This window comes from Caretta caretta, chromosome 2 (genome assembly GCF_965140235.1).
Source record: "Caretta caretta isolate rCarCar2 chromosome 2, rCarCar1.hap1, whole genome shotgun sequence".
NCBI classification, from domain to species: Eukaryota; Metazoa; Chordata; order Testudines; family Cheloniidae; genus Caretta; species Caretta caretta.
The window spans coordinates 222319152-222342569 of record NC_134207.1 but is presented as its reverse complement, the minus strand read 5'-3'; the positions used below and the strand labels follow the sequence as shown (position 1 = coordinate 222342569).

At 43.1% G+C, this 23418-nt stretch overlaps 1 protein-coding gene across 14 annotated transcripts in view; it reads left to right on the top strand.

The window, feature by feature from the left end:
* PPP1R9A (protein phosphatase 1 regulatory subunit 9A) overlaps positions 1 to 23418 on the top strand; it is a 251202-nt gene that overhangs the window by 170206 nt on the left and 57578 nt on the right. For 9 of the 14 annotated variants that reach the window (XM_075125845.1, XM_048838168.2, XM_048838169.2 and 6 more), the window contains 2 exons: positions 16345 to 16480; positions 20360 to 20428. In XM_075125845.1, coding sequence (XP_074981946.1) covers positions 16345 to 16480; positions 20360 to 20428 — 205 coding nt within the window. The remainder of the gene's footprint in view (positions 1 to 16344; positions 16481 to 20359; positions 20429 to 23418) is intronic. The other 5 variants (XM_048838178.2, XM_048838172.2, XM_048838173.2 and 2 more) reach the window with 1 other exon arrangement.

The window sequence follows — 23418 nt, the reverse complement described above, 5'->3', positions numbered from 1 at the left end:
GGCCATTTGACTGAAGGCTTCCTGAGTTACAACCCCACAAACTGTGCAAACTCCATGGGAAAAACCCTAGCTTTTCTGAAGGTGGATGCATTCCCAACTTCTTTTTTGTGCACATATAGGACTCAAACCGGGGCTGAGATCCTTGCATCAGGATCTCAGACATTCAAGGGTTACCCGACAGAGTCCATAGCACCCACTAGCCCTTTGAGGGAAATCACGATACAGCGTTATTTGAAGAAGTTTGGTTCTCTAGGTAGGCACGTGCCTATCAGTTCTAAGGCTCCTGCACCATGCTGATTACACCGCATGTGCAGAGAGAGAGGCTAAGGGAGTTGAAAGCCAGCTGTAGCTCACAGGACTTAATTGCTTCAGGGGAATGTTATAGGCATCAAACGTGAGCACTACCCAGGCACTGTGAGTTCACATCTAGCCCTGGGCAGATATCCTCTGTCAAAGGATTTTCTTTATTATGAAGGGATGTAGTCTGACTACAGCAGAATATTCAGAAGGTGCTCATACTGTATTTAGAAGGTGCTTGAACTATGTTTGAAATGACAGTAAATTACACATGCAAATGCTTGCTGGAACGGGAGGGTGATTGGGGTGGAAGAGTAGGTGGAAATAGGGGAAAGGGGTTTGGAGCTGCAGTGAGGGGAGGGATGATCACGGGGAGGAGATGAAATGGGGGAGTATAGGTAGGAGACAGTGGGGGTTTAGAAGAATGGGAGGGTAGAGACAACTGGGAAGCAGGTTTGGGGAGTGAATCATAGGGGGACTGAGAGAAAATAGGGGCAGAGACACCTGTCAGCCCTACATATCCCTTCCCTTTGTCTGCCTGGATTGGGGGGCTGCCTGTCTTAGGGGGTCTGAGCCTCTTTCCCTACCTTTATTTGTGTCAGTTTCTGGGGGACCCCCCCTCCAGGGGCCTCTAACCCCTCCGTCACACTGTCTGGAGTGGTTCATGAAGTTGGGCACCAACCTTAGGGCAGACTGTTACAAACCAGCACATAAACCCCAAACTGGCTGTGTGTTCTGTAATTAGATTTCATCAACCTAGTATCAAGTGTGAACTCCTCAAGCACTATAACAGCCTTAACATGGAGTCACAGACAATCCTCTTAGGCACTCCAGTCTATCATGCCACCCAGGCAAGCCTGCCTTTTTGACAGATGGTCCCTTACACCAAAAATCACAACAATATTCAGGTTACTCCCAGTCCCAAAGAACCAGTCACTTACCCCATGTCATTTGTACCTTAAGTCTCTCACCAAAGACAAAGCTTATAGCCAGTCCTGTAATAAACTAATTAAAGATTTATTAACTAGGAAAAAGAAATGATAGTTATTTATAAGGTTAAAGCAGGTAAACACATACACACAAATGAATTATAGTTTCAAGTTTCAAAAAGTAATATAAGCTGCTGTAATATGCAAAGGGTATATGTCTTTTAGGGCTAACCCAAGCTAAGCATCTTGGGGATCCCATGCTTACGCTTAGAAATATTGCCCTCTCTGAACTCCAAGCAACATAGTGATACAGTTCTTTCTGGTCAGGGATTTTTATTCCTTTCCCAAAAAGTTCAAACTGTGGTGGGATGAGGGTTTGTGCACATCCCCTCTGCATGGGTGTGGGGGAAGAAATCAACAAAGTCTTTTTGTCCACTGATGTTCCACAATGGTTCATCTGGTGTCTGTAGGCCTTCTTTTGGTGGACAGGAGATGACACCTCTGGTGGTAAACTAGTATTTCACACTTGGTAATGCTTCTCTCCTGACTCTGGGGGTTTCCAGTTGCATAGCAAACACTTACTTAACTATTACCTTATGACATGGAATACAGATATTATAAGTGAAATTAATGCATGCAGCAACTCACAATTATTTCATAAAGTCCAAACACTAAACACATTCTTATAAACTTAACATGTATTTTAACAATGCTAACACACAGGTGAGCCAAACTGGTTTACAGCTACTTATTTGTCAGTGTTCAGTGAGGCCTAGGAGCCTTGGCGTGAGCTGGCACCTGGTCTGCCAGCATCACACCCTCCATCTGTGTCCCCTTCATGTGAGCCAGGATATGGGAGAGTTGCTCTTCTGGGGCATCTGAACCCCTCAACCTGCCTCCTGTGTGTGTGTGCCAGGATCTGGGGGACCCCCACCCATCTACAGGGGGTCTGACACCCCTTTGACTCCCTCATGTGAGCTGGGATTTGAGGGACTTCCCCTTCTGGGGGCATCTTTGCCCCTTTTCTTGCCCTCCCCAAGTGATCTGATGGGGGCAGGTCTTGTCCCTCTACAGGGGTTTGAAACCCCTCCCTCTCTGGGTGCGGAGCTTAGAGTAAGTATACTGGGAGCATGCTACAAGAACACACTGCTGAGACTGAGGTGGGGCATTGAGAATAGGCATGCTTGATGCATATCACAGGTTCTCCAACACTGGTGAGGGGGGATGGGAACACTCACAGACATGAATGGAGCAGTTCACCTTATCTCACAGCTATAGTTTTGCAATGTATTCATCTCCATAGGGTGTTTACATTCAGATGCATATGGGGGGTGCGCATATGGCCATGTCTTCCATGGCTGGCTACCGCCCTTAGGGTATGTCTACACTATGGAATTAGGTCGAATTTATAGAAGTCGATTTTTTAGAAATCGGTTTTATATATTCGAGTGTGTGTGTCCCCACAGAAAATGCTCTAAGTTCATTAAGTGCATTAACTCGGCGGAGTGCTTCCACAGTACCGAGGCAAGCGTCGACTTCTGAAGTGTTGCACTGTGGGTAGCTATCCCACAGTTTCCACAGGCTCCGCTGCCCATTGGAATTCTGGGTTGAGATCCCAATGCCTGATGGGGCTAAAACATTGTCGCGGGTGGTTCTGGGTACATATCGTCAGGCCCCCCTTCCCTCTCTCCCTCCGTGAAAGCAAGGGCAGACAAGTGTTTCGCGCCTTTTTTCCTAAGTTACATGTGCAGACGCCATACCACGGCAAGCATGGAGCCCGCTCAGCTCACTGTCACCGTATGTCTCCTGGGTGCTGGCAGACGCGGTACGGCATTGCTACACAGCAGCATCAACCCCTTGCCTTGTGGCAGCAGACAGTACAGTATGACTGGTAGCCGTCCTCGTCATGTCCGAGGTGCTCCTGGCCACGTCGTCCAGGAGCGCCTGGGCAGACATGGGCGCAGGGACTAAATTTGGAGTGACTTGACCAGGTCATTCTCTTTAGTCCTGCAGTCAGTCCTATTGAAACGTCTTATGGTGAGCAGGCAGGCGATACGGATTGCTAGCAGTCCTATTGCATCATCTTCTGCTGGGCAGCCATGAGATGTGGATGGCATGCAGTCCTTCTGCACCGTCTGCTGCCAGCCAAAGATGTAAAAGATAGATGGAGTGGATCAAAACAAGAAATAGACCAGATTTGTTTTGTACTTTGTACCCTCCCCTGTCTAGGGGACTCATCCCTGTAGGTCACACTGCAGTCACTCACAGAGAAGGTGCAGCGAGGTAAATCTAGCCATGTATCAATCAGAGGCCAGACTAACCTCCTTGTTCCAATAAGAACAATAACTTAGGTGCACCATTTCTTATTGGAACCCTCCGTGAAGTCCTGCCTGAAATACTCCTTGATGTAAAGCCACCCCCTTTTGATTTTAGTTCCCTGAAGCCAACCCTGTAAGCCATGTCGTCAGTCGCCCCTCCCTCCGTCAGAGCAATGGCAGACAATCGTTCCGCACCTTTTTTCTGTGCGGACGCCATACCAAGGCAAGCATGGAGGCCGCTCAGCTCACTTTGGCAATTAGGAGCACATTAAACACCACACGCATTATCCAGCAGTATATGCAGCACCAGAACCTGGCAGATCGATACCGGGCGAGGAGGCGACATCAGCGCGGTCACGTGAGTGATCAGGACATGGACACAGATTTCTCTGAAAGCATGGGCCCTGCCAATGCATGCATCATGGTGCTAATGGGGCAGGTTCATGCTGTGGAACGCCGATTCTGGGCTCGGGAAACAAGCACAGACCGGTGGGACCGCATAGTGTTGCAGGTCTGGGACGATTCCCAGTGGCTGCGAAACTTTCGCATGCGTAAGGGCACTTTCATGGAACTTTGTGACTTGCTTTCCCCTGCCCTGAGGCGCATGAATACCAAGATGAGAGCAGCCCTCACAGTTGAGAAGCGAGTGGTGATAGCCCTGTGGAAGCTTGCAACGCCAGACAGCTACCGGTCAGTTGGGAATCAATTTGGAGTGGGCAAATCTACTGTGGGGGCTGCTGTGATGCAAGTAGCCCACGCAATCAAAGATCAGCTGATATCAAGGGTAGTGACCCTGGGAAATGTGCAGGTCATAGTGGATGGCTTTGCTGCAATGGGATTCCCTAACTGCGGTGGGGCCATAGACGGAACCCATATCCCTATCTTGGCACCGGAGCACCACGCCGCCGAGTACATAAACCGCAAGGGGTACTTTTCAATAGTGCTGCAAGCTCTGGTGGATCACAAGGGACGTTTCACCAACATCAGCATGGGATGGCCGGGAAAGGTACATGACGCTCGCATCTTCAGGAACTCTGGTCTGTTTCAAAAGCTGCAGGAAGGGACTTTATTCCCAGACCAGAAAATAACCTTTGGGGACGTTGAAATGCCTATATGTATCCTTGGGGACCCAGCCTACCCCTTAATGCCATGGCTCATGAAGCCGTACACAGGCAGCCTGGACAGTAGTCAGGAGCTGTTCAACTACAGGCTGAGCAAGTGCAGAATGGTAGAATGTGCATTTGGACGTTTAAAGGCGCGCTGGCGCAGTTTACTGACTCGCTTAGACCTCAGCGAAACCAATATTCCCACTGTTATTACTGCTTGCTGTGTGCTCCACAATATCTGTGAGAGTAAGGGGGAGACGTTTATGGCGGGGTGGGAGGTTGAGGCAAATCGCCTGGCTGCTGGTTACGCGCAGCCAGACACCAGGGCGGTTAGAAGAGCACAGGAGGGCGCGGTACGCATCAGAGAAGCTTTGAAAACCAGTTTCATGACTGGCCAGGCTACGGTGTGAAAGTTCTGTTTGTTTCTCCTTGATGAAACCCCCCGCCCCTTGGTTCACTCTACTTCCCTGCAAGCTAACCACCCTCCCCTCCTCCCTTTAATCATTGCTTGCAGAGGCAATAAAGTCATTGTTGCTTCACATTCATGCATTCTTTATTCATTCATCACACAAATAGGGGACGACTACCAAGGTAGCCCAGGAGGGGTGGTGGAGGAGGGAAGGAAAATGCCACACAGCACTTTAAAAGTTTACAACTTTAAAACTTATTGAATGCCAGCCTTCTGTTCCTTGGGCAATCCTCTGGGGTGGAGTGGCTGGTTGGCCGGTGGCCCTCTCACTGCGTTCTTGGGTGTCTGGGTGTGGAGGCTATGGAACTTGGGGAGGAGGGCGGTTGGTTACACAGGGGCTGTAGTGGCAGTCTGTGCTCCAGCTGCCTTTCCTGCAGCTCAACCATATGCTGGAGCATATTAGTTTGACCCTCCAGCAGCCTCAGCATTGAATCCTGCCTCCTCTCATCACGCTGCCACCACATTAGAGCTTCAGCCCTGTCTTCAGCCCGCCACCTCTCCTCCCGGTCATTTTGTGCTTTCCTGCACTCTGACATTATTTGCCTCCACGCATTCGTCTGTGCTCTGTCAGTGTGGGAGGACTGCATGAGCTCAGAGAACATTTAATCATGAGTGCGTTTTTTTTTCTTTCTAATCTTCACTAGCCTCTGGGAAGGAGAAGATCCTGTGATCATTGAAACACATGCAGCTGGTGGAGAAAAAAAAAGGGACAGCGGTATTTAAAAAGGCACATTTTATAAAACAGTGGCTACACTCTCAGGGTAAACCTTGCTGTTAACATTACATACATAGCACATGTGCTTTTATTCCAAGGTGGCATTTTGCCTCTCCCCACCGCGTGGCTACCCCCTCAACCCTACCCCCTCCCCGTGGCTAACAGCGGGGAACATTTCTGTTCAGCCGCAGGCAAACAGCTCAGCAGGAACGGGCTCCTCTGAATGTCCCCTGAAGAAAAGCACCCTATTTCAACCAGGAGACCGTGAATGATATCTCACTCTCCTGAGGATAACACAGAGAGATAAAGAACGGATGTTGTTTGAATGCCAGCAAACATACACTGCAATGCTTTGTTCTACAATGATTCCCGAGTACGTGTTACTGGCCTGGAGTGATAAAGTGTCCTACCATGAAGGACGCAATAAGGCTGCCCTCCCCAGAAATCTTTTGCAAAGGCTTTGGGAGTACATCCAGGAGAGCCGCGAATGCCAGGGCAAAGTAATCCTTTCACATGCTTGCTTTTAAACCATGTATAGTATTTTAAAAGGTACACTCACCAGAGGTCCCTTCTCTGCCTGCCGGGTCCAGGAGGCAGCCTTGGGTGGGTTCGGGGGGTACTGGCTCCAGGTCCAGGGTGAGAAACAGTTCCTGGCTGTCGGGAAAACCGGTTTCTCCGCTTGTTTGCTGTGAGCTATCTACAACCTCATCATCATCATCATCTTCTTCGTCCCCAAAACCTGCTTCCATGTTGCCTCCATCTCCATTGAAGGAGTCAAACAACACGGCTGGGGTAGTGGTGGCTGAACCCCCTAAAATGGCATGCAGCTCATCATAGAAGTGGCATGTTTGGGGCTCTGACCCGGAGCGGCCGTTCGCCCCTCTGGTTTTCTGGTAGGCTTGCCTCAGCTCCTTAAGTTTCACGCGGCACTGCTTTGGATCCCTGTTATGGCCTCTGTCCTTCATGCCCTGGGAGATTTTGACAAAGGTTTTGGCATTTCGAAAACTGGAATGGAGTTCTGATAGCACGGATTCCTCTCCCCATACAGCGATCAGATCCCGTACCTCCCGTTCAGTCCATGCTGGAGCTCTTTTGCGATTCTGGGACTCCATCATGGTCACCTGCAGCTTGCCACACTGGCCAAACAGGAAATGAGATTCAAAAGTTCGCAGTTCTTTTCCTGTCTACCTGGCCAGTGCATCTGAGTTGAGAGTGTGATGTCCAGAGCGGTCACAATGGAGCACTCTGGGATAGCTCCCGGAGGCCAATACCGTCGAATTGTGTCCACAGTACCCCAAATTCGAGCCGGCAAGGCCGATTTAAGCGCTAATCCACTTGTCAGGGGTGGAGTACGGAAATCGATTTTAAGAGCCCTTTAAGTCGAAATAAAGGGCTTCATCGTGTGGACGGGTGCAGGTTTACATCGATTTAACGCTGCTAAATTCGATCTAAAGTCCTAGTGTAGACCAGGGCTTAGAGTTGAGGAATACTGCAGAGAATATTGGTCAGCTGCATACTGTGTATTCAGGGAACACCAGTGTCTGCATTATGTCAGAATACTGATAGGTATGATGGGAAGGGAAGGCCTATCCCACCACGGGATAAACCAGTGTTTAAGCTTAAGAAATTGTTTATCGCGGGCTATTGTATTTCCCAGGCCTAACCTAACAGCTGCTTCTGTAGCATTTTTACGCATAGCTGACACACCACTCAGGTCCCACACTAGTGGACGCTCTTAAATGGGGATAACCAATCCAAGAGAATTAACATATCTTACTTTTACTTGACTTTCTCGTAGTCTTATTTAAAGATCAGTTCAGTGTTGTTGTTTCATAATATAGTTGTTTTAGGTCTTTGAGACTCTTTCATTTTCAGATAGTTTCTTATGTGAAAGTACATGGACTAGGATGTGGTAATTTGCTCATTCGCATAGAGAATCTAAAACTTCATGATCTCTGTAGTTTGAGGTTGACTTTTCTAAAAGAGCTTGAACTTATTCATGGAAAACTGTCACTAGATCTGGGTTATGTTGTTGCCACTAAATAAAAATATCTCTTCATACAAGTTTCACGCTACGTAGAGGTATTAGGTGTAAAATATGCCATGCTTGTTCAAAAATTGTTTTAAATTTGTTGTAAGGCAATGCTGTCTTCCTAGGTTTGCACAGAGGCAGACTGTAACAGAGGGCTAAATTCTGCTCTCTGCTAACCATGCCACTTTGCTGAAATCAGCTGTTTTTCTCCATGTTATTTCAATGTACAAAGCACTGCAGAACCCCTGTACTTTAAGTTGAAAAAGTTCAGGAAAGTAAGGTATTAAGTATACTCAAAAGTATCATTGGGCTGAAGGAAATCTGGGAATTGTTGCCAGATTCAGTGGAATCCTTTCTTAACCCTCCAGGAGGGTTTTTGTTGTTGTTTTTTTGTTTTTGTTTGTTTGTTTTTTGGGTTTTTTTATACTAAAATAACTCAAAATGAATCTGAAAATACTAATGTGCTGCTCATAAATTACATGTAGCTTACTGGTTTCAGAGGAACAGCCGTGTTAGTCTGTATTCGCAAAAAGAAAAGGAGTACTTGTGGCACCTTAGAGACTAACCAATTTATTTGAGCATGAGCTTTCGTGAGCATATAAAGTCTGCTGCAGTTTCCACGGTACACATCTGATGAAGTGAGCTGTGGCTCACGAAAGCTCATGCTCAAATAAATTGGTTAGTCTCTAAGGTGCCACAAGTACTCCTTTTCTTTTTATGTAGCTTACTGAGTAATTTTAAATAAAATTGACTCTTTATTTCACCCTGTTTTACAAACAGAAATCCGGATTCTGAAATGACTTGTGCCCATGCTTAACTTTACACACTGTGAGTCTTCCCTATGGGAGTTAGGGTAGAATTTTTGGCCGTCTCCTATATATATCTTTCATCTCACCCTCAAGATTTGCCCTCAAGGATTTTTAATTCCCCTATATTTTCTATCTCCCCATGTCCAAGGGTAGAGTCAAATATTAATTATATTTCTAGCTCCAGACCTGTTTATTTTAACAACGCCTTTTAGGAGAGTGTTTCACATCTAGTCATTGAGTATGATGTGTCACTGTTAATATCAAAGTCCGTTCATGCCATGCATTTGGCAGCTGCAATGGCTCTTTGTGAATATCAGAAACAATTTACAACAACAAAAGTACCGACATTTGAAAATGGCCCAGATGTTTAGTATATAGCAATGGTCTGTAGTAATGTTGCTGCTGTGTTTTATGATATATGTTATAGTAATATAATGTATAATTGCTGTTTTTATAATTGAGAGAATTGTAAAGATCATGAAGTCTCAAAGAAGTTTAAAAGGTTAAAATTTGATTTATCAGAAACAGGGCTACTGTATAAACAGCTTCTTAAAGATATTGTGGCACATAGATTTTACATTTCTCTTCTATTTAATAACATCTTTGACTCTTACGACTGACTTGCCAGATCTAAGCTACATGTGCCTAATTCTAGTGAACCAGTGATGGAAAAAATATAATTAGTCACTTTTATTTAGGTATGTACATTATGCTTCAATGACTAATTTTCTGGGCAGTGATTCACAACCTTCTGCCTCTCTTTTCATATTTAAACATTTCTGGTTATGAAATTTTCTATCTTCATATTTGGAACTGGACTAGGTTTGAATATCTCATTAAACGTTTTAAAAACTCTCTCTCCCATAGACCCATTTATTGATAATTAAAGCTGTATACATCAAAACCATTATTTCATGTATATTAGAGAGTGTGGTTATTTATTCTCTTTTTGTGACCTTGTTTGCTTTGCCAGTTATAGAAATGTCTTTATTTTATTGCATTTAAGCAGATATTTTAAAACTGGGAATGTAATAAGGCAACTGGTCTAAAATATCCTTATTTAGTTTAGTTTGTGTTCTGAAAACTGTAGTCACTAAAAACTGAACATGTATTTTGGAAATTTACAATATCATTTCAAGAAAAAAAAACATTTAACACTGCTAAATATTTATTTTCTGTCATATCCTCTGTGTGTGTATGGCAGTAGATAACTCACTTAAACCCCTGTTTAAATTGTAGGAATGTAGAGTACTTGCTCTATTTCTGTTTTGGAAAACACCTGGTAGATGCTTTGATGTCATTGCTTGAGGGTTATATTTATGTATACACTCTAAGACCTTTATGTGTCATTGAGCAGACTTAATTTTGGTGTCTGTTTCAAGGCCTGAAAATAATATAACAATAAACCATGAGTGCCTTCGGAAGGAGAGGAAAAATATATTATATCTTAAAACCTCTAACAGTAACTTAAAATAGCCTACTTCCATAAAAATGTCAGGACATTTAACTCCAGTATTTCAGGACCAGGATTGCCAGGTGTCTGGTTTTCGACCAGAACGCCCGGTCAAAAAGGGACCCTGGCAGCTCCGGTCAGAATGGCTGACTGGGCCATTAAAAGACAGGTTGGTGGCGCTGTCTAGCTCCCTACCTGGCTCCATGCAGCTCCTGGAAGTGGTGACATCTCCCTCTGGCTCCGAGGTGCAGAGGTGGCCAGGGAGGCTCCATGCGTTGTCCCCACCGATGGGAGCTACAGGGGCAGCACTTGTGTGTGGAGACAGAGCACACTGCGCAGACCAGCCTGGACGCCCTGACACCTAGGAGCTGAGGGACATGTTGCCACTTCCGGGGAGCCACCTGAGATAAGTGCTGCCTAAAGCCCGAACCCCCTCCCACACCCCAATCCCCTGCCCCATCCTGGAGCCCCCTCCCATGCCCAAACTCCCTTACAGAGCCCACACCCCGCACTTCTTACTGCATCCGTGTCCCAGCCTGGAGCCCCCTTCTGCACCCTGAACCCCTCATTTCTGGCCCCACCCGAGAACCTGCACCCCCAGCCCAGAGTCCATACCCCCTCCCACACCCCGCCTCAGCTCGGAGCCCCTGCTCACATTACTAACCCCTCAGCTCCACACCCCAGCCCGGAGCCCCTTCCTGCACCCCAAATCCCTCATCCCCGGTACCACCCCAGAGTCTGCACCCCAACCTCCTGCCCCAGCGTGGAGCCCCCTCCCACATGAACTCCTCATTTCTGGCCCCACCCCGGAGCCTGTACCCCCAGCCAGAGCCCTAACCCCCTCTTGTACCGCAACCCCCTGTCCCACCCCGGTAAAAATGAGCAAGTGAGTGAGGGAGGGGAAGAGGAAGGGGGGGATGGAGTGAGCCGGAGTGGGACCTTAGAGAAGGGGCAGGGGCGGGCAGGGCATCGGTGTTTGGTTTTGTGCGATTAGAAAGTTGGCAACCCTTTTCAGGACCCTTCCTGGTCTAGAAGCAAGAGCTTTCTGGTTGGAAACATAAAATTCTCCCCTTTTCAGTGGTAAAAAATCTCCCATTTTTAGTCCCAAGAAGTCATGAGATATCATATTTTAAACCTATTGCTGGTGCAAGACTGCATATTGTACATCTCAGGCCTTCGGACAATGTACATAATGGCTGTGTGAAGTTGTTATGGAGTTTTACATCCCAAAGGAAGGGAATTACAGAGCAGAGGGCAGTGAGGTGCCTGACAAATTCCGTGTATTACATGGGTCCACAATTTATCATATGGGTATTACCATCACATGTATATCTATCTCAGATGTCTTGGTGATATCCATCTAATAAAAACCTGTTTAAGGTAGTTTAAACCAGAATTAATTTTTGCTGTATTCTCCCTTTACTTGTTGCTTCATAGGACAGTCCAGTGCATGACAAATGTGGATGGTCTCCATCTTTACTTACAACAACCATGTTAAGGACCCAGTGCTGCTTCCGCTGAAGAGTTTGGCCATTTTATTCGTTTGGAGGAAGAGTAGGCCCTAAAACTATAGATCAGAAGAGACAGGACCGGGCTGTGCTTGGTGCTATGTCACTATGTGGAAGGGATAGGCCAGAGAGGCCACAAGGAGATGCTTTATCCCTCTGTCATGGTCGGGTCACAGTGCCAGATTTAGTGACAGCAGGATCAGAGTGCCAGTTTGAGAACTGGTTTGATGAGGGTTAAAATGTTGATTTGTATTCTGGTTCTCCCTATGTTTCCTGTTGACATTAGAAAGCTAACTATGTTCTTTGTGAATGGTTTGTTTTGTTCTCCAGCTTGGACTCCTGGCCTTATCATTCAAACAGGGTCATTTTAGTCACCTTTCTTTCCCCTTTGGAAGTCATCCTTGGCTACTTTGCTTCTGTGGTGTGCAGCATATCTCCAGATTGTATTCCTTTCTGCTAATCTATGACTTCATGGGTAGATTGGTTTAAATCAAAGTGATTTAAATCACCAATTTTAAGCATGATTTAAATCAACAAGCAAGAAACCTTGATTTAAATCGTGAATTTTAATTGTGTATTGCATTTGTACTTTTTAATTATTTTCTAAACAAAGGTTGATTTTCATTAGTTGGTAACAACTGAAACATATTGATTTGCAACTTGATATAGCCTTTCATTAGATTTGGTGCTTTTTTTAGCTAACCCAGACGATACACTGTGCTGTACTTATTTATTTAAGCAGTTATATAGCTTAACTTATATTTGTTCAGATTCTTAATAGTTACATTTTAACGCATTAGAAAAGGGTGACTGATGCATCGTTTACTTGATGATGATTAATTTTTTACTTGTGATTTTTGTCAAAGTCTATTTGGATGAAAATTCAAATTTGATTAAAATGCACAAAACATATTTTACATTTTGTAAAAATGTTATTAAATAAAAGTACATTAAAAACACTGGATATACCAGAAGGCAAGTTTTTTCAAAACATGTTTTGCACTTACACAAAGGAAATATGACTTGTAGTTAATGAATTGAACTGATTGTTTCTGATCATCATGTCCTTCCAGATTTTAGAGCTTGCAGATCTTGCCCTCTCATACTTAGTTTGCATTCATAAATTGGAAGAGGAAAACAAGTTTTCCTGCTTTTTCAACTCCCAATTGGTCTCTGAACTTTGGCTGGACTAGTCATTGAACTGAGCTAGCTGAATAAACTGAAATGAAGAAAATATTCTTTCTGCACCTGCAGAAAAGGCTACAGCTGTCAAAAGCTGGTTTAGCATTTCAACAAACCCTGAATCCAGGTGCTTAGCCCGTGACTTCCACCAGTTCAGTGGGTTGACTTCCTTTAAAATTGGGCATCAAATATATACTGCTTAATATTATTTTATATATTTAATAGATAATAATAAGTTTAGATCTTAACATAGATTGTCAATTTCAGAGTAATTTTAAATAGGTTTATTTTTTAAAAAATAATGCTATATTTAATTTAAATACAAAAATCCAATTTAAATTAAAAAATCTGTTGTTTTTTTAAAATCACTGATTTTTTTTTATCCACCCTGGACTGACAGATTACTTGGCAGAGGGAATGGGTTTATCCGCTCATGGGACCTTGTGTTACACAGATGCCAAATTCCAAATGACTTTTAAGAATGCACAGTGCTATCTAATACAGATCAAATTTTTCCTTTTACATAGAATATAATGCACTTTCCAGGGTCTTATATATGTTCATCTTTTGCCCCAAATGTTTAGAAAACAACTAAATCATCATTTGGAATGTCTCAGTGGACTGATTTTGCTTTACAGATCTGCATAATGTTTTTCAGCTGTAAGCAGCTAATCCTCTTTCTAGCATGTTGAGAAAGTACTCTTCTAACTTTGATTAATTTAAACTCCTAAGTGTCTCTCACTTGTTTCTAACATTGGTATTATAGTGTGATTATTTGTCTTTACTACTGTAATACACTGAGCATCTAATTATAGGACATCCAATGTACTGGAAAAAATCTGTGTTACAACCAAAGCTGATCCTAAAACGTAATTGCTGAAAAACTAGACCTGAAAGCAGTGGGTTTCAACCAAAGCAAGGGAAACCTGAACAAGAGAATAAGTTTCGAACCTGCAGCAATAACAAATTTTGGGAGAATAGTGTAGTGATAGAATTTCATGAAATAACAGGAAAACTTAAATGCAGTTTGAATTAGGAAAACAGCATTAGTATCACCTATAGATGCATCCATGGGAAAAGATTAAAATCAGAAGCCAAACTGATTGGACAAAAACATAGAGACATTTAGTGGGGGTGGGATAGGGGCCACAAACGTGTGTATAACAAGCAGGAAATGCAATGCAGGCCGGGGAGGATAGAACAGTGAATCTGTAGTACACTCCTCTCCCCATAAACCCACAGAAATCTCTCTCTGCTGCTACCGTGTGATTGTTTTTTTTCAGGCTTGTGGGAGGAAATGTGCTAGAGTTATTGGATTGGAAGTGATGATTACTCCTTCAGGAATTCTGCGCCAATAATTAAAAATTCTGTGCACAATATTTTAAAATTCTTCATATTTTATTTGTCAAAATAACACTATATAATAATGCCAGCTTCAATTTTTTGGTTTTGGTAATTTTATTTCAAAATACCTGATTTATTTTGTATCTGTATTGTTACAGACATACAGTAGAACCTCAGAGTTAAGAACACTTTGGGAATGGAGGTTGTTCATAACTCTGAAATGTTCATCTGAACAAAAAATTATGGTTGTTATTTCAAAAGCTTACAACTGAACATTGACTTAATACAGGTTTCAGAGTAATAGCCGTGTTAGTCTGTATTCGCAAAAAGAAAAGGAGTACTTGTGGCACCTTAGAGACTAACCAATTTATTTGAGCATGAGCTTTCGTGAGCTACAGCTCACTTCATCGGATGCATACCGTGGAAACTGCAGCAGACTTTATATATACACAGAGAATATGAAACAATACCTCCTCCCACCCCACTGTCCTGCTGGTAATAGCTTATCTAAAGTGATCATCAGGTTGGGCCATTTCCAGCACAAATCCAGGTTTTCTCACCCTCCACCCCCCCACACAAATTCACTCTCCTGCTGGTGATAGCCCATCCAAAGTGACAACTCTTTACACAATGTGCATGATAATCAAGTTGGGCCATTTCCTGCACAAATCCAGGTTCTCTCACCCCCTCACCCCCCTCCCAAAAACCACACACACAGGATGAGCTATTACCAGCAGGATAGTGAGTAGTTTTTTAGTAGTTTTTGTTTAACAGTACAGTACTGTATTTCCTTTTTTTTTTTTTGTCTCTACTGCTGCCTGATTGCATACTTCCGGTTCCAAAAGAGGTGTGTGGCTGACTGGTCAGTTCGTAACGCTGGTGTCCATAACTCTGAGGTTCTACTGTATGTCTGTAACAATACAGATACAAAATAAATTCCCCCAGGAGTAAAGAGTTAAAGAAACCCCTGTAACAACCCAGTTCCTGTTTCTCTGCCTCTCCGCCCCCAGAGCCCAGCCGTGTTGTGCCCTCCAGCCTAGACACTCACACCCCTTCCTCCTCCAGAGCTAGCCACGCCCCCCCCAGCCCAAACACTTGCACCACCTCCTCCCAGAACCCAGCTGCAGGGTCCCCCAGCCCAAACACTGCACCCCCTACCCTCCAGAGCCCAGCTGCAGGGCTCCCCCAGCCCAGACACTCACACCCTCTCTTCCCCCAGAGCCCAGCTGCAGGCCCCCCCCCCCAGCTCAGACATTCGCAACCCCTCCTCTCCAGAGCCCAGCTGCAGGGCACCCTCTCCCCTCCAGAACCCAGCTGCAGGGTCCCCCCAGCCCAGACACTCGTCCCCCCCACCGAGTCCAGCTGTAGGGTGCTCCCCAGCCCAGACACTCGCACCCCGTATCCCCTAGAGCCCAGCTAAGGGGCTCCCCAGCTGTGAGGCGTACCCCAGCACACACACTTGCACCCTCTGTCCTCCCCAACGCTTAGCTGCTGGATGCCCCCCAGCCCACTCTCTCACATCCCCTACTCCCCAGAGCCCAGGGATCCAGAGGGAGAAACAGCCTGATGCTGGGTCCCAGACTTGTGTGGAGATTCCTGCATGCTGCCTCTTTCCTTTAGAATATGCTGGGAACTGTAGCTGGTGGGAGCCCTCCAGCTCCCTTCTCCTTTCCCCCAGCAGTGTCTTCTATTTGCAAGCTGGGGACCCAGGCTCTGCAGGGTCCAGTTGCCCTTAGTGGTGGCCAGCAGCTCTGCAGCCCATTTCTGTGGGGCCGGGGGGAAGGAAATTCTGTGCAGAACATTAATTTCTGTGTAAATTCTGCATTGCGCAGAGGCGCAGAATTCCCTCCGGAGTAGATGATGTATGTAACAAATTTGCTCTGCTCTGGGTCTAAATCCATGGGGTTCACACACTGTGGAAGGGGAATTTGGAGCCAGACTTCACAAGCATTGTTAGTGGTGGTGGTGTTTTTTTAACACAGTCATTTTGTGACCTGGTCACACCATGTCTGGTGTATATTGTTTTTTCTCTGGCAAGGATAGTCTACATAGTGGGGTTTGCATATGGTCACAGCCAGATCAGATATTTTGCACAGTTAATGTACACCTGGCTCTGACCAAAAATCAAACATAGCTTGAGAAAGGACTGAAGAATAATCTTGTTCAATAATGTTTTATGCAGGTTTGTAATTGGAAGAGAAAAGCCAGGACAAGTAAGTGAGGTTGCTCAGCTGATTAGCCAGACCCTAGAACAAGAGCGTCGCCAGAGAGAGCTCCTGGAACAGCATTATGCACAATATGATGCAGATGATGATGAGGTAATATACTTGTTAGCATTCCTCCTATTCATTACTTTATAATGTTCCCTTTTTGATTTCCAGTTCATTCTTTCTAACATGCTCTGAGATAATGGTGAGTGGAAACAATCTCATATGAAAGCTAAATCTATTGTACCATGCCTGTAAAAACATACACCTGTTTTTACTAATACATATATTCCTATGGTGCTCAAAAATGTAACAATGCCCCCACTGAAGTGCATATGTTTTTTAATCAATATAGATCTTTAAGACTGCTTCAACTTGGGGCAGTGATGCACTAGCCAGCTGGTGTATATGACTATGAATCTCATGAATGCCTGGTAGGAATCTTGTCCTGCTGTTGCATAGGACAAGATTCCTAAATCCTCTGCTCCCATTAGCACAGCTTAGTAGTGCAGGGCCAGATCTGGTCTAGATTTTCTAGACAAAGAGACACTTGGATCTGCTGTCTCTCTCTCTCCACCAACTCTAAGTGTTTATTTACTAATTTTAGCATGTGTCCTTTTTCAGGAACAAAGTCACACTAAGTTTTTCAGCATGTATTTAAAATAATCCTTTTGTTCGAGGAGAGTGAACATCAAGTTGATTGACACTTCTGTAAGCATTGCTCTTTTGTGGCGGTGTCTGCTGTGTCTATATTAAGGAAAGGAGGTTGGTTTGCTAATACACTGCAGCATTATTCTCTCTCTGGGAAAATGATTATTTTTTATCTTCCAGTAATTAATTTTGGGGGTTTCTGAAGAGAGATGCATGAGGGCAATTGTCCTTTATCATCCTCAGCCTCCATTAAATGAACTAGTAAGAAGTGTTGTTTTGAAACTTCCATCTAATCTATTTTTTTCTTTTTGGGTATCTGATGGACCCCCACGAGTTAGAATGCAGATTAACCCACATCATGTACAGCCTTTACTGAAGTGCATGTTCAGCATCCTCATATTTACATCTCCCAACACCCACAACGTACACATATACTCGTTCTGACACCAACAGGCTTTAGCCATACAATCCCCTTAATTTCTCCCTAACCCTTTAAAATGCCTCTCTCCCTGCCTCTGATGGTAAGACAAAAAGCAATGGGCTTAAATTGCAGCAAGGGAGGCTTAGATTGGATCTTAGGAAAAACATCCTAACTGTCAGTGTGATTAAGCACTGGAACAAATTGCCCAGGGAGGTCGTGGAATCTCCATCATTGGATTTTTTTAAGAACAGGTTAGACAAACACCTGTCAGGAATGGTCTAGTTATTATGTAGTCCTGCCTTGAGTGCAGGGGACTGAACTAAATGACCTGCTGAGGTCCCTTCCAGTCTATGATTCTATGATAAAAATCTGTTTCTCACCTTTTGGTGACCAGCCCCAAGTCACAGACCTTAAGAACATCATTTTCAGTATATATACATAACTCCTTATATTACCTGTGCATACATTTAACAGTGATTATGAGGACCAGTGTGACACAGGCTTTCAGTAGAGATCTTATACGACTGTTTGGTGAACTAGATACCAGCTAGTACATAGATACCAGACGCGGGGGATCCATTATAACCCTAAATACCTCAGTGCCCTCTACCAGTTGTCACCAAGAGATCCCTGGGTCACAGTTGGTGTTGGTGATTCAGCTGGTGACACTGTTTCCTTTGAGTCAATTCTGACCTAATGCCCCAAGAATGGTGTTAGAAAGTACTGTGTTGTTGGAGGTGCCTTCTTTCAGGTGGGACCTACTGCAAAATTGCCTCATCTCACTGTTATTTTGTCATTGTCCTTTCCCTCCTCTCTTTTGTTTTATTTAGGCTTGGCAGAATTTGGTTTTTATTATTTTATAATTTCAATGGATAATATTTATGTTTATTTTTAAGCATTTTTTCTATTTTTAATCTATTTAAATTTTCATACATATGCAAAATTATAGGTTTTAAGCATTTTTTTATTTTTTATAGATTTTTATAGATTTAAATTTTCACCGTTGTGAGAAATTGAGGGGATCAGACAATAATTATTTAATGACTGTAGACAAGATTCAAAACGTTAAATCTTTATAACCGTTTAAACACAAATTGTCAACATCACAAGTCAAGGTATACAAAATAGATAGCGCTGAAATCAAGTTCTAATAAGCTTTCAAGCAACAGTTTTCTTACTTTGCCTGTCTGTAGATTTCTGTTACTATCAATGGAAATATTTCGTCATCGGTTTACGTGTGTGCGGTGAAATCGCCGTTTACTGATATTTACTGATAATAATCTAATCCTTCCAAACCTGTTTTAGTCATTCCACCTGTTGCATTTTGTCATAAACCATTGAAGACAATCACCGCACTGCACCTTAAGCGGGGTGTGTGTGTGTTGGGGGGGGGTTGTCTGGCTCACCAGGCAAAGGGATACACCTCTTTAAGGATGGAGAGGCACGGACGTTGCTGCAAATGCAGAGTCGGTCGTCAAGGGGACACTAACTCATCTCCCAGGTAACTGGAAGAGTGGGGAGATTATATAGGGGAAAAGCCTTCTTTCACCATGACCAAGCGGGGCAGCAGACCCTCTTACCCTTGAAAGTGGTGAAATATCAGGATCTGCTGTGGGCATTGCGCTAGCCACTCCTTCCTGGATCGGGGGGACTAGGGAGGAATTTTTCCCTCATTGCCAGATTGGCCAAGGCAGAGTGAGGTTTTTTTTGTTTTCTCTACAGTGGATTCGGGGGAAAGCGGGGCAGGGAGCTTAGTTGGGGCGAGCATGGAATGGTAGTTAGGCTATGATGCTGCAACTCATTATGTAAGTGTGGGATGGATATCCGGTGCAGTGCTCTGGGGGGAATGGAACTGTGATCAGATAAATAGTTTGGTAAAGGATTTAAAGGAGGTGTTTTTAAAGGAGAGGAAAGGGGGTTTGGGTTCCTATGACTGGCACGGCAGGGGCCCAACCCCCCCTCCTTTACAGCCTACGTTCCCCCTCATTCGAAGAAGGGGATGGTAAGGTCCCAGGAGAGGGGTTGCTGACAGCTGAGTAAAATATCATTAGTTTTTTTAATTACATCAATGGTCTGAATAGGTTTTCAGTTTTTATCCTTATTTTATCAGTGTTCAAAGTAACGTGAGAACCAGTTTAGAAAATGACATGAGTTACATGAAGAAGCAAAATATTATGTTATTTGCATTAATATCCAAATACCGAAAGATTGTTTTTAAATGGGGGCAAATTGTTAAGCAAATCCAGTGTTTCCAATTGTAGTAACTAGAAATGTTGTTGTGAAAGTGGTAGTTGACACCACTCCAGTATACTTCAAGTGTCTTTCACGTGGTGAGCTGAGTGCAAGCTGTCAGAAAAAATTGTTGAAGAGGTAGCATTAAACTATGTCCATAGTCCATTAAGTATCATTTCATCACTATTTGAGACTTGTAGATAAACAAAAGATTAAGCCCGAGTGTGATCTTAATTATGCTCATTGGACAATTAGTCCCGATTTCCCCCAGTATACATGAGAAGAGAGTCAGGGCCACTCTATTTATTATTACTATTAAGCTATATGAATTAATATGTTTTCCATTTAAGATGGAAAAATACAATAGTTACTATTCACATTTTTAAAGATCATTTTATGGTATTATCTGCTGCAGTGTACAGCAAAATTGATTGAATAATATCAAATGAAATCCACCCTGATATAGAGAGCTAACAAAAGGCCGATATACCACTTAAGTGCCTGGTTTACCCTAAAACTTAAGTGTTGAATAGGCCTTTCGCTGACCTAATCGTATAGGGGAGAATTTCAGCCATCATGAAGACAGTATGAACTGAACTTTTGCTGTCAGAGTGCATAATATAATTTCTCATTTGGGTACCGTACAGAAGAATTCTTTTTTTATTTTTTGTTGTCAACTATTTTAGAAAACTGAGAGAGAATTTCAAGGAGCCTCAGGCAACTACAATAACAATAACAATTGTTACCTTAAAAAGGTTTGTTATTTTGAAGCAAATAACTTTTGTCTGTGCTTTGCTGCTACTTTTACACTAATTAAATTTTCATGTATGGCTTATTAACTTCACACAGGGTCTGAACAACCTAATAATAGTTTTATGTGACATAACAGGCAGCAGACTTAATTAATCAGTCAGTGTATGTTCATGACATATACATCAGGTGTTCCCTTAAATTGCCATGTTGTACTTTTTTAAACACATTTTTTGCATTCTTTAGTTACTTAATTATAATTCTGCCTCTTTTGAAGTCGTTAGCAAAACTCCTACTTATTTCAGAGAGGGCATGAACAGGCCCATTGTCACGAATGATATTACACTGCCGTTGTCATGTTCTATACTTTGTTCAAATACCAGCCTATGGCCTTGTCTGTACAAGAGGACGGAGGTGTTTTTGCTTCAAACAATTGTTTTCCATCAGCTGAAGCAGAAATGATTGTGTGGGTGCACACAAACCACCCTCAGTTGATGTAAATTTTTCCTTTGTGTCTACATAAGTGCTGCCTTACACCTATCTGTTCAGAGGGGGTGAAAGTCAGTTTTGACAGCACCCTCATCTGGCGAAACTCTGCAGCCTGTCTACAATAAACTGTTGCCCCAACTTAACTTAAATGAGTTTAAAAACACTCTTCTTTCTATTTAATAATGGTCTGTAAGTCAACTTAAGCTAAATTAGTATAAGCCGCTCTTAAACCAAATGAAGACTGTCTGCACATGGCTTTTTGCCAGTTTAGCAAATCAGTTTTTAAAAGCCCCGTTATCTAAACCTGTGTGAGCTGCTGCATAGATAAGGCTTCGGTTCACTGGCTGAGGGTCCCATCTCTGCCTCCATTTAGCCATGCCCATCACAGGTCTTCAGAAATATGCCCCCCAGACATGGTCCGTCTCGGTGAAAATGGCAGTTGTGCTGTGTTCCTCATGGCTTGTTACCTGTCAGCTCTCTATTCTTCTCCTAACACCTCCATGTCTGGAAGGTTTGGAATATGTGGTATATGGCAGAAGGGAGAGATTATAGGCTCAGCCAGTGCTGTCTGTGGAGGGGAGAGGGATGTTTCCAGTTAACACCAGCTAATGTTTGTGGGGATCATGGCTAGTAGAGGGGAGCATTTTGGAAGGTGTGGGATACTGGGAGGGGCATCCCTAAAGGGAGGAGTTGTGGGGCAACGAGAAGACTTCCAGTTGGTGAACTTAGAAGGTTCATCAGGTGAGGGAGCTGTCAGTTGTGGCACCTGCCAAGAACGACAGCTGCAGAATTGACATTGCACGAATTGAATTTGTTTGTGATCTAGCTTATTATGAATAGAAACAGAAAGTTTCCTTTCAAATAGTGTCTTAACATACAATGCAGTGCCTGCGTATTTGAAGACTCCAGAGCAAAACAAATTTTCCCACCCGATGAAAACCAAGTTCACATCAGACTACATTGACAACCTGGCTACCTAGTGAAGAAAAAATCCGTACCTTTGATATTTAGTTCTAAGGATAGTCATTTTCTTAGGTTTAAGAGACTTTGGTATTTTAGGCTCCCAAAAATTTACCTCCTTTAAAATTTGATGATCTGATTTGAGACTATCCTTCACAATCTGTCTGTATATGTAAAAACAAAATTAAATTCAGCATCCTATAGTCAACAGATGAAAAATACTATTTTTTAAATTGCAAGTTTGAAATTAAGACCTAACCAAAACAATGTTTAAACTCACTTTACTGGCATCTGCCACAGAATTTCACTAACAAATACTGGTCCCAGAGTTCTGTTGGAGCCCTGCCCAGAGACTTGGGAGTTGGAGCAAGTGCCATGTGTTTCCTTTGCCAGGTGTTTCCACTGATAACACTGGTGCACTAACAAGAAAGTAAATCAATAAATCTATGCTAATTTCCAGCATCATTAGAAACAGGAAAACAATAAATGTGTTGTTACATGGAAAAGGCCAGTATTTGGTGGAAAATAAAGTTTCTGTTCTATCTATCTGCCTGATTCTGCAAACATGAATATGAATAATTTTGCTTATGTGAGTAGTCTCCTTAAATTCAGTGGTACTCACGTGAGCTCTAAGAATATATTCTAGTGAAGGATACAAAACTAAAAGCAGTAAAAGAAGGATAAATAAATAAAATAATTTGAAGGAATATGTAACTGTTCTGAAGATCCCGTTTCAGCACTGAATACGTATAAAATATGTATATGTATAGAATATACTAAGTATGTAAAATATATATATATTGTATGTGTGTGTGTATACCTGTGTGTGTGTGTGTGTGTGTACACACACACTATGTATAACATTATTACAGATGCACAGACGGGTATATTGAATTAGACCTCATAGGAATAATGTTCACATTTCACTAATCCACACTAGTATGTGAGGATTGGTCATACCAGAGGGATGACATAAGTTCTTTTAATACCTCTTTTTACTGAAAGGATTCTAGCAAGTTCTTTATTTTACAACTTTCATTTTTTTTACTCTTCTCTATAGTAATCTTAAATTGAAAATAAGGTTTCTTTTTCAATAAATCTTAAAATTTCCTGTGAGATTTGCTATATAGGTGAAAAGTGGTGATATTTATTATATATTCATTGCCAATAATATTGTTCATACTTGTGTGTAAAACACCTAACATGCTGTATAGCACTGTTTAAATAATGGGGTTGCTTGGCAAAGGTGCAAATGGCAGTTAGGTATCTGAGTCCCATTGAAAGGCAATAAGAGTTAGGTGCTTAAATGCTGTTTGTGCCTTTGAAAATCTCCCCCCAATATTTAAAATGTATTAATAAAAAATGGCACTAGCAATTACTTCGAGCTTGATGAGAATAGATTTGTGATTGAAATGCTGTGCACTTTCATCTGAGGGTCTGAGAGCACTTTACAGATGTTAATTAAACCTCATAACACTTCTGTGGGTAAGTATTATTATTCCCTTTTTTACTGGGGAAGCTGTGGTGCAGTGAGAGGTTAAATGAC